Consider the following 12,725-nt stretch of genomic DNA (forward strand, 5'->3'; position numbering starts at 1 on the left):
TTTGTCCTCTTTTATAAATGATTCTATTTTGTTTTCTTTTAATAACATCATTAATCAAAGCATAGTTTAAAAAATCGCCAAAATATCGCCAATCTCGCGATATTTCGCGAAGCAAATACCTTGCCGAATATAACGCAGTAGAAACCGGCAACGAAAAATTGCAAAAAATCGCGTCATTTATTTCGAGATATATCGCGTTAAAATCCAAAAAATCGCAGAAGATATCGTTGAAAAGTCAGAGCGGGATATTTTAGGTTCGGTGTCATGTTATAAATTTCCAACTCTCATTTGTTTCGTTCCAACCCTAATCGATCATTTGTCTGAGTATGTCTGGTCTCCATGAGTTTGGACCCTCATTTCTCTGCGCATGATAGTGGTAGAGGGTTGACAGTTGACTTTGATTTGTCTGGACTCTGCATCCGACGACAGCTCGGAGACTGTAGAGGTGATTATCGGCATTTGACAAGCATTACACCGATTTTACTATTTCTTCATTCTTGCATCGATTTGGACTGTTTTAAACTTTTTTGGTAGCACTTCCCAGGTATGTATTGTTTTACCATTTTGTAAATTGTTTTTAAATTTTAATTTATTTTGTTCATAAGTTTTGTTTAACATTTAATTTATTTTATAAAAGTAAAATCAAAATATAATATATTTTGGTAAATAATTAAAAACTAAAAATACATAATAGATTGTTTTAACTTTTAAATTTCCTATGAATTTCACTATATTTTATTAATTTTTAACATATTTATAATGCATTTTAATAGATTTTAGATTTATAATATATATTAATAGATTTATATTAGATTTTAAGGAATTTTATTTTTCAATAGGTTTTAATAAATTTATAACAGTATTTTAATAAATTTAATGAATATTAAATTTGATTTATTATAAATTTAGAAGCTTTCTAATTATAATTGGTTATTTTTTGTGCTACAAAGTCTACCTATTTCCTCACAAGATGGCTGGTGGCAGAGAGGACCCTTTATGGAAATATGGGCTCTAAGGAGCAAACGAAGGACAAATCCAATGCATCTTTTGCCAGAAGCATATAAATTCAAGTGTAAGCCGACTAAAATACCATCTTGCAAAGATTCCAAACAATGACATTTCACCGTGTGATAGATGTCCGGAGGAGGCTTCAAGAGAGGCTTTGACAAGCCTTCAAGAATTTGCACAAAATAAGGAAGCAAAAAAGAGGACATTCGAGGCCATGGCAGCCTCAATGGAGACTTTTAGTTCTACATGATCACAAACAAGTGGAGAGGCTTGATATTGAAACTTGAACCTAATATGGATCCCTAATTGATATTAAAACTTGAACTTAAGATGTGTTGAAAAGTTTTAGTTTCACAAAGTTTGACTTCTATATGCATTGAACGTATTTATAATCAAATGTTGCACTTGTTTCTTGGTATATGATTCTATCACTATGATAATTTACTAAGTTTTAGTTGCTATAGAATCATAGATTATTTTTTTTACTCAAAACTTTGATTAATATATGGTGGCTATCTCAAATCATTATATGTTCTACAAATTTGGTGTGTGTATATGAGTTTTAAGAAATTGTATATTTTCAAATGTTCGATAAAAGTGCCGATTTATTGCCGAATTTTTCGCCGAGTTTTTGCCGATTCCGATATTTTCAAAAAAATTGGGCTAGACGAGATATTGCCGAAACCGAATTTTTAAACTATGACTCAAAGTTTCCAAGATTCGAAGTTATCAGCACTTCCAAGGTGATGTTCGAATCTCATTGTGTTTGTCATTTTGGAGGGAGAGAGAATTGTTTGTCTCAAAGTAAAAATCTGATTCAATAAACTTAGTGTGATCTTTCCTTAGCCAAGCTCTGATACCATGTGAAGTTTACTTACAGATTTCCTTTTCGCTGCTGAATTATGTCTATTTCCTATAGGTACAGTCAATACCAATGAAGTATACAAGTGCTATACAGTATATATAAAAATTCAATGCAAAATGATGATAAATATTATTCAAGATCGGCGTCTGAGATGCCTTCGATCTGCACACATTAATCAATTACTATGTTGCAATATCAAGCGGCATATACATTATATATGATGTGGACGGGTACATGGGTGAATGGGCATGTCTCCATTTGGAGACATGTCCATTCACCGATGTGTCTGATTGGTGGAATGGTCACACCCGATCATTAGTCATAACAAGAACTAATTCCATTTAAGACTTTAACTAAGTCTATTTGCAATTGATAACAATCAGTATAAATATGATTGTTTCCAGAATTCAAATCTGAGATATTATTTCAATAATAACATGCATCGGCAGTTCTGAATGCTGTGATCTTCATTAAAATATTCAGATGATATTCATGTACATATACATATTGATATTATGCATATCGACTTGAAATTACAAAAATACTCTTTGGAATTACAGAAAGTATTGAATACGAATAAATACTATTTAGAATTAGATAAGGCATTCCATAAATACTCTTTGGTATTCCATGAATACTATTTGGAATTACAGAAAGTATTGAATAAATACTATTTAGAATTAGATAAGGCATTCCATAAATACTCTTCGACATGTATATATACATGAGTATGGTCTCATGAGATCGGTGCAATTTTCTGAACCAAAGCTATTTGCCTCAACAGTTTGCCAATGCAACTTTAACACTTGAATGGTTTGTGGGTATTCGTTTATGTTCCTCAAATTGTTAAATGTGAAATTGAATATATTGTACTTTAATTTCTTTGAATTCTCTAGCACAACCACATTACATGATATTTCTTCAAGACAGTCCAAGCAAGTTTGATATATCATCCTTTACAATTGCATATACACCCAGACATTAGACATTTACTACAACACTTCAGACATTAAACAGGTACAGTGATAAAAACCAAACATGTCAATTTTTTATTTATCAGTGCTCAAACTCTCCATATAAAAAATCAAGAACATGCTAATTCTACAACATTATCTTGCTAGGGTTAAAAACGCTTACAATATTCACTTTTACTTTCTTGATTATGTTTCAAACACTTTTTTCTTTGTGCAAAGGCATGAGTTATATAAAAAGTTATATACACAAATGGTAAACATGCCAGAGGTTTGGAGTGAATCTCAGGCAACAATGTACATATAGGGTGCAGATGCCTGATAGATATCACATTATCTGCACAATTGACATAGGAATGCAGATAATCAAATTATTGCTACACTGTTGGAAGTCCTTGATTAAAGCTGTTTCCAGATGCTAACAACTATTCCATTTTCTGTATCTTATACCTCTCTTGTTTCTACAGGTCATTGGTCATGATACATGTTATATTCATATTTGTGTACTGACATTGGTGGAAAGTATTTTTAAGTGGAAGAGGGATTATACGATTTTTGTGTCTCTGCATGACATGAAAACTTTTTTGTCTTTGGATTTGTGGTGGTATTTTAATACCTAACCTCAATAATGAAAATTTGCATTAGTTTTAAATTTAGTGTACCTCAAATTAGTTTGAGAGAAAACTAACCATCTCCATACTGTCGTTCGACACCTTCAACTGCAGCTGCAATGGCACTTCCCTTCTCTGCCGCTTTTTCCATTTTTGCTATGGCATCATAAAGGCACTTGGTAATATCAAGCAATGCTTTGACTTCAGAATTGTCCACAACAGGCAAGTGCCTGAATTTACCTGCACACATTTCACAAGTGTAATGACTACAGTGCAAAGGAAGCACAGTTTGAACACAAAATAAAGATTCCCACCTTGAACCATCTTCTCCAGGGCTTCAACAGCGGAGGTGTCCATCATAACATAGGTGGGGTCTTTTGTCATAACCTTTGAAACCGGCGTCAACTCTGGCTTCAAACCCTCTGCTATAACTCTTGTTGCTATATCCTGGAAAAAAAAAAGCAAATTTGAGCTCACAATTCAAAATATTGAAATATTACATAAAGAAACCGAAAAATCAAAAGCAATGCATATAATAGTAAAATTGAAGGGGGAAATATTAATCTATGTAGGTACAAACCTTGTCAGTCATAATCCCACAAAGAACAGATTTTGAATCTATGAGTAGAACAGCATCCACCTTGCGTAGGACCATGCGACGGCATGCATCAGAGACTTTTGTGTCCTCCGAAATAGTCAATGCCCTTGACAATCTCAGTCTCCTAACAGTCCTCTCACCTCTGTTTGAAAAAACGCAGCAAAACGGTAAACACATTTAATTTCATCACCTAAACAGAAACAAGAATTTTGCCACAATGACAAAAACACAAATTAGTTTTACAGTGGTTGACCCAATAAAAAGAATTATCTTGCCAGTCGTCCATGTCTGAAGTAAAACGTTCTGGATGTTCATTTATTTATTTTTGCATGTGTTTACACTCCTTATAGACTGCTCACTCATCCACAAAAAGTTCTTCAGACCCAACTTTTATAGTATATACCCATCATATTGTAATAATTCTTAATAGTTTCCTGAAGCAATGTGCCAGCTGATCTAAAACATGGAAGAAGGTTAAGCACAGGCAAGAAATATTTTAGTGCACTGTGAAAGTTGATTTAAACAGTATGTGAGCTGAGTATTATTCCAAAAGGGTAAACTAACCATAGCAATTAATTAAGTTATATTGTGAGTGCGCAATTGTTTTATTTCTACTGCATTTAAATATTCCATTGGCATTGGTTTATGACTTTATAAGTACTACTCTTCAAAATGCCAAAACATCACAAGACTTTGCCCAGACTAAGAAATCAAGAAATTTAAGTTTAAGGAGAAATACTAAATCAAATATTTACTATCATTCCATGAAATAAAAACATAGAAATTTGCCAGAGATTTTGTGGCTTCTGAACCAGAAAAAAAAAGCAGATTTTATATTGCTAGCACTTGCAACATTCTAAAACAATTTCATTTAAGAGAAGAACAAGTGACTTCACCATGAGAGGAGAATTTAAATATACAATAATTTTACAGCAAATGCCACATGCAATACATATAGGTTCATTCCATGTTGAAAGCATAGAAATTTTGACACAGGCTCAAAATAGAAAATTGATTTGAAGGCAGTTCAACCAAAATTATTGATAATATCACAAGAGCTTGATTCTTCAAAGGACTTCAAATATCGATATATTTATAATCTAAGCTATAACTATGATAGGAACACCTGGAAAACAAATTAATTTTACAGGGAGGCCACAATTTAAATAATTCATTTCATTAATTCTGAATACACAATTCTTTTCTTTCTTTTTTTTTATCATTAAGAGGCCAAAGCCAAGGTTAATAATTATTATTTGTTGTGATTAATTATTATGATTATTAGTTCAACTTGCGTAGATTCGAACCCAAGACCTCCCAGATAAGAGGCTCACAATTTACGTCATGTTGTAGGCTCTTGCCTCTGAATACACATAACTCTTGTCCAAATGGTTGTATATCAACTCTTAAGGGGTTTGTTTCTATGGGAATGACACAGAATTAAACACCCACTACAGTAACTTGCAGTAGTCCATAACTACAAGGAAATGCCAAATAGCTTGCAAAAGTTTGAAAAAAGAATAATACAACTTAAATAGCTACAAATCCAGAACTAAACTACTGTTCATCCTGCTGCACCTCATCCTGAAAACAAGTGCTTATTTGGATGCTCTTTGATAAAGAGTAATATGATTATTCATTCTGTTGAGTGATAGCTGTGGAAATTATCTTTCTCTCCTGTATTTGAAATATATAAATATATTATTAAGCTCAACAAATAACGTCATCTTCTTTGTAACGTCAAGGCAATGAAGGGTCCAGGCATCGAAAGGTCTTCACTTTGTAACGGCAAGAAAATGAAGCGTCAAGACAATTTTATATATTCTTCCAGGAGGAATTAGTATGAGTGCAGATTGATATCTTTTGTTTCAAGAAAATTGATTCTAAGGAATTTTATTAGTGTCGGCATATTGATAGGTGATATGATCACTGCTTCATCTTGGTCATGTGGTTGGCCAAATTGTAAACAGTCTTCTGCACATCAATAAATATAAGTTATATTTTGTGTGGCTCAGTTTTTTTTCCCTCAAGTTGGAGGGTTTCACAGAATAAAAATGTGTGTCCAATGTTGTAGCTGTTATTTCTTCTTGTTCATTTATTTGTTGTTTATCTTCATTTCTAGTATGAAATATTAACATGGTATCAGAGCAGGTTTAAGGATCAGATTTACACAGCAGAGAAATGTTTATTGCAGCAATGGGAAGGCACGTTGATGTTGTTAGAGGCTACTAAAGGAATCATTTTAAATGGGATATGGAAGGATTTTAGTAAGCATCAAAGATACAAGTGAGGAAAGGAGGGAGAATATTGGAGGTGTGATCTCCCACGTGAATGCAACAATGAAGGTGTCACTTCATTTGGGGAGAGCCTTTAGAAGGTAGCAAAGTGCAGAGACAGTTATAGCTAATATTGTAAGAACTGATGTACATTCCTTTTTAATAAATACAATACGAGCTGGCCCTTCCAGCAATCTATTTACCCAAAAAAAAAAGTGGTCAGACAGAGGGAGAATCTAGAAATTGCAAAAGAGAGTGATTGGAAGGTTGATGAAAATCCAATTATTGATCGATGTTTGACGTAATTACATTACAGTAGATGATATTTTATGAGCATCATCAAGAGTTTATCAGCTCACGGAGGCATTATGTAAGGGCCCATTTGGCAGCTAGAGTTGATATTCTGGATTTTCTATTCTGGAATTTCTTATTCGAGATTTATTATTCCAGATCCATTTGGTTCTACAAAACTAAAACTGGGACTTCAGTTGAAATTTGAATTTGAATTGAAATTGAATCCGAGTCCAAAAACGCTCATGGCAGATTTTATCACAGAAATGTCTACCACACCTAAGAACCTTCTCACAAACTTGTCCACATGATTCACCTGATTTCTGCTCAGAACATCTCCTCGGAAGTCCTGACACATTCCCTACGCATCTCAATCTCTCACCTCCTGCCACTCAAACGCCACTCAAACTCGAGTATGTCATCAATTTGTAGCTTCCTCTTAGTAACCCAACGTGAGCTTATGAAGTTATGCGAGGCACTTGTATCCAAGAGACATATAATATGTTGTCCTCTAACAATTCCTTTCAAACGAAAGGGGTGTCCCATGGGATCGCTAGAAAGTGATGCTATGATAGGAGGCTGTCCCTGGGTGTCTTCCTTCTTCCTCTCTCTAGGTGGTTGGTCCTCGTTCTCCTCCTCATCACTGCCATCACCATTGCTGCCCTCCTATTGCTCATCCTCCTCCTCTGAAAGCACCTCTACATTATGTATCTTGCCTTTGCCAAGGCATCTATGATCCAATGTCCATGGCCCCCTGCAAGTGAAGCATAGCTTCTTTCTCTTGATTTCATTTCGTGTCTCAAAGTCCATCCTAGGAGGTGTACCCTTATGCTGGTTTTTGCTCTTTTGGAATGAGGTGGATCCCTTATACATTTTCTTAGGGGGCTGTAATATCGAAGAGGGTGACTCTAGATTGTGTGCAATCTTAATTGCATCATCCAGAGTGTTTGGTTTAAGTACCTTAACCAAACCTCTATACCTATCCTGTAAACCCTCAATGAACAACATTACCTTACATTGTTCTCACATATCTGGAACCATTACTGAGATCTGCTAAAACTCGTCAATGAAATCATCCAAAGATCCGCCCTATCGTAACTATGTCAAATCCCTGTAACAGACCTCTATATTCTATCCTTCCTATCAAAGAGAGTAATCAGCTTCAAGCTAAAAGTCTCATAAGATGTGATGAGACCATGATCCTGGGTAACCAACCCATGATGCCACTAATCATATGTCGCTCCCTCTAAATGCATCGTAGCAAATCGGATGGCCTTTGTCTCTAACATAGGTTTAAGTGTTAGGTAAGTATCTATCTTGTGAATCCAAGCTCTCGCAAATGTCTTACTGCTGCCATTAAAAGTAGGGAGAGATAGTTTGTTCATAGCATACTTTAAGTCTCTGTTTGGTGCTCTAGGTCTCCTATCCTGCTGCTGTTTATCTGACTCCCTTTTCTGATTTAGGTATTGGACAAAGGACATATTTTGTTTAATTGGATCGAGAAACAAATCTCATTCATCATACATTGCCATAACATTGTCTGGTAGTAAGTTTGGTGCCGTTGGTGGTGCTACCTCTTCTTCTGCATTAAAAACTGGCATTAAAGGCCTACCAGTGTTTCGTGTGGGAGCCCTAACAGCTCGGGGTGATCTTGCTACACTACTACCTCCATTGTGATGGCTTGGGGCTCTCCTGTTAATAGGGGCTAATTATTGTAAATTAGCTACAAGTTGCGAAGTGCATCAGCTATGTTATTCTACCCTTCTCTAATAGCTCGCAATGTTTCCCTTACTTCTCGATCCAGTTCAACTTCATTTCATGCCATTTGAATGTTGTTTGCTTGTTCGGCCTGTTCAATCTGATCAACCTATTTAATCTATTCAGCTTGTTCACCTGTTTCAAAATTCAACTCCTCATCCACTAAATAATTATCCTCAATGTCAACCTGCTCGGAATACCCTACTTGTTCCGGTTGGAGATGACTAAGTTTATAAAGTTTCTTCTTCATACCTAGCTGTCATTTTTCCTGTTTATTCCAACCTGTTATGCAATAAATTTTCCCACAAGATGGCAGGACCTATAGCTCTAATACCACTGTAATGATCTGGACTTAGTAGGATCAAAAAATGACTAAATCTCCACTTGGGATATTTCGTCAAACAATTGGCATATATCCTGAATGCTTTAAATTTTACCACAACTGAAAGAAAACCGACTATAGGGAGTACAACAATATGACAAAAGCTTTGCAAAACAATGTGAAATCTCAAGAAATAACAGTACTGGTTATACTATCCTTTGCTATAGCAGATTTTACACAATGATATATCTATTCTGAATCATAGCGAAATACAAATTGAATGTATTACAACTTGCTATTTCGTTACACAAGCTTAAATTGCAAATGGAGATAGATAAAGGAACCTTGTCTTAGAGCGCATAGAGCTAGAAATTTGTATTACTGCTCACGACCTACCTCCAGTAGTCTCAATTCCAGAACTACCAACTTCTGAATATCTTTGCGTGCCTACTAGTCACTGTGTCAGTCCTCACATTGTATCCCAAACCTGCGACTCCTTAGTGAATGCTATGCCCCTGCCGTGACCAGACCTCTATGTTGACCCTATCGTCCTTAATACTTCCTACTAACTGTGCTATAGACTTCTCTGCTTGAACACCCTGTTGTAGCCGTCCTCTTTCCAATGAATCTGATGGTAGTTTCAGCCCACGTGAACTCTCTCACTCCGGTTTTGATATATCCAATCACCCTGGCTGTCGTCAAACACCCAACTGATCTGTAGAACCTATATGTGCTACACAAACTACTGGACTTAGATACCCTAGCTTCTTGCTGTCGTGAACTCCAACTTCGTGAAGATCATTGTATTACTTTGAAAGTTAATCTTGAAAGTGCAGTGTGAATGCTAGGTTTATGTCTAGTCTCACCATTTTTCCATAAGGGATTTCATCCTTTAGAAATTATCCAGTCACATTTAAGCAACTCCTAGGATTTTAGAAATAACATAAATTCATGGTAATAATCTCAATGTAAAAGCTTTCTTTTATAACCTCAAAGTGTGGGGAGAAACAACCCTCTTAGCAATGTGGGATAAAAGACTATTTCGTCTTTTAGTCACTTAAGTCATTTTGTCCTGAAGTGACTTTAATAATAAAGTACTTTATACTTCATTTAATTAAATAAAATGACTTTAACCTTAGGATTTCCCATTTAAAATTCTCCTCAACTAAAACCAAAACTCCTGTGATTGGTCGGCATCCAAAATCACATGTCGTTAGCCTATCCGGATGGAAAGATACACCAACTAGGCGTCATTAATGCTGGCGCGGAGAAGGGGACATTAAAATGAAACGTGTACACTTACAGCCAATTGGTATTTTGTCAAACATTTGGCATGCATACTTTTATGTCAATCATGGAAGATATAAATATGCACATTACATCAAATATGTAGACTAACTTATTACTCCTTTTCAATGCTTAACATAATATTACAAGGCTCATGGCTTTGCAACCCCCAAAAAACTGAGTAGAAATGACATTATAAATATGATATAAAACGTGCATCTACAGCTACTTATGACAGCCACCTTTGCAATGCCAAAAGACCAATTTAAATAATGCAAATTGATTGTAGAACCTGATATACAAATCGCCCAATGAAGGAGATGAAATTGCAATCATAATGAACCCAAATACTGTAGCGTTGTACACGGCACTGTAGCAGCCAGCAATAAATGTATTCTCCAATTTAAGCACAAATAGGACTCCAGAATGAAGCTCTCCTGAATGCCAAATTCAGTGGATATTTCACCACCTCAAATGGTTGCAACACTAAAGAATTGATGCTCTCCAATGGCTAACTAAAATCAGAAACCCTTAGTTTCTTCTCCCAAGTTTATATCAAATGCAATTGACAATAATCGGATGCCTAACAATGAAACTGTTGCCTCTATTTATTCTTTTCCTTCACCCTTCTAGGAGGAAATAAAATATTATTTAATTGCACTCTCTAGAAGCTTCCCCCTTTCCAATACAATAATTAGTTGTGCTTTTAGAAAATTAAATTAATTAAATATAAACTCACCTTTAGATTTATTTATTTATTGACTTTAATTTAATTTGTTTCTCCTTATTTTTCCACTCAGCCTGCGGAGAACGAAAAGCTAAGATATCCAATGAGGGTCTAAAAGATGGGGGACATGACATTGAAAGACAAGTATGAAGATGCGAAAGACTACATTGGGAAGCTGAAAGATAAGATATATTATCTTAAGTCTAAGAAAGAGCCTAAATATCAGATCAAGGATAGTAATGAAGTTTCAAGACTAAAGAAAGAAAATGAGATCCTAAAGCATGAACTGGAGATTACAAATCTAAAGTTGAGCTTGAAGGATGATGATAGTAAAATTGAGTCAGATTTGAGATATGAGACCCAGCCTTACAAAAGTGACATCTGAGCTTGAGTCTTCAAAGTTGCAGTATGCAAAACTTGAGAAGTACAATCCAATTGTGAAAGCAAAATTAACTCAGTCAAAGCTACATCTTGAAAAGTTGTATTCCAGCAATGAAAAGCTTGATGAACAGATCTTTATACAAAGACCCTCTTATGATAAGACAGGTTTTGGATATCTTGGAGAAAAGTCAGCTAAGAAGCCTGAAGCTAGAAAAGAACCAAATCTTGTGATTCAACATAAGGAAGATAACCAAAACAAGAGAGAGTCAAATCAATCTAAAGATGTAGCTAAACAAGTTCAGCAAGTTAATCAACCTAAGCAAACTGATGTACCTAAGCACCCTGAGCAAGCTAAATCACCTAAAGAAGTGAGGAACAAATTCAAAGGTAGATGTTATGCATGCATTTAATTTGGTCACATGAAAAAGGACTATACATGTAAGTCATTTAAACCCCTTTCTGGTTATTGTTATAATTGTCGTGGTTTTGGTCATAGAGCAATTATTTGTAGGAAGCCTAAATTTGATAATAGTAATAATAATAGAATGTTTAGAGGTACTAACCCTGCACCAAATAGACCTATTGGAGGAACCAATGTTATAAGGAATGGCATTATGTGTTATAAGTGCAACAATTTTGGACATATTGCTAGAGATTGTAGAGCACAGATTGGTCAATCAGGACCTAGATATGGAAACAATGTTATAGTCTGTCAGATTTGTAACATGGGACACACAACAAGATATTGTAGGATGAACAATATGAGGATGCCTAACAACATGAGAAGCAACATGAGAAACCCAAATCCTAGAAGGAATATGAACAATGACAGAAGGAACGAAAATAACAGCAACAGTCAAAGAGAAAGTATGAAAGATCTTGTAGGAAAACTTGATGAATCATTCATTAAAGCTAACGAACCAGCAAGTTCACCTGTTGTGTTGGAAAGTCAGTCAAGTGAAGTATCTGAGAACATATTGAAGTCAGTGGTAGTTGGTAACCAATCATTATCTGTTTGAGCAACTTATTCTATAAGCAAAACATTAGGAATTTAGGGTTAGAAACTTAGTTAAAATCTTAGGAAAAGTTTGGGAACTTGCGCAATCAGGATAAGGCAGAGAAAGATGTAATAAAGCTATGGTTAAGTGCGCATAAGATTTGGAGTTCACATGTGAGTGTGCAAAGCAAAAGAAGTTCACTGATAAACTAAAATAGCTTTTTGTTGATTACATATTTATGCAATTAATGCAAAAATGAATTGAATGTGACATAAAGGGTGATATCAAGCTTTTGTGTACCGTTTGATAGTGTGAGCATTAAGGAGCAAATTGAGATCCAATTAAAGGCTTTAAAGGAAAAATTGAAGAACGTTCATCAGCAAACCCTAATCTCGCGACAATAAAGATATTTTACAAGTTTGCGAAGGTTAAATTTGTGAAATTATGTTCAGAATTTGCAGTACAGATGGATAAATCTATGATTCATAATGATGGAAGTCTATGATTCATAATGTTGAAAATATTCCTAGACCTAAGTTGAAGTTAAATCCAATTCAACCTTTGGAAGATAACCCCTTGACCGCATTTTCACAAACCCCTAGCAGCATTCTTTACTTAGAGGATACCAGTAG

At 35.0% G+C, this 12,725-nt stretch overlaps 1 protein-coding gene across 4 annotated transcripts in view; it reads right to left on the reverse strand.

The window, feature by feature from the left end:
• Positions 1 to 12,725, reverse strand: part of LOC149538201 (CBS domain-containing protein CBSCBSPB3-like) — a 95,645-nt gene that overhangs the window by 72,470 nt on the left and 10,450 nt on the right. For all 4 annotated transcript variants that reach the window (XM_089799591.1, XM_089799589.1, XM_089799590.1 and 1 more), the window contains exons 2-4: positions 4,036 to 4,195; positions 3,770 to 3,902; positions 3,534 to 3,695 (exon numbers count right to left, since the gene is read on the reverse strand). In XM_089799591.1, the coding sequence (XP_089655717.1) occupies positions 3,534 to 3,695; positions 3,770 to 3,902; positions 4,036 to 4,195 (455 nt within the window). The remainder of the gene's footprint in view (positions 1 to 3,533; positions 3,696 to 3,769; positions 3,903 to 4,035; positions 4,196 to 12,725) is intronic.

This window comes from Cupressus sempervirens, chromosome 9, assembly GCF_028749045.1.
Source record: "Cupressus sempervirens isolate cs-2001-9-10 chromosome 9, ASM2874904v1, whole genome shotgun sequence".
In the NCBI taxonomy this organism is placed as follows: domain Eukaryota; kingdom Viridiplantae; phylum Streptophyta; class Pinopsida; order Cupressales; family Cupressaceae; genus Cupressus; species Cupressus sempervirens.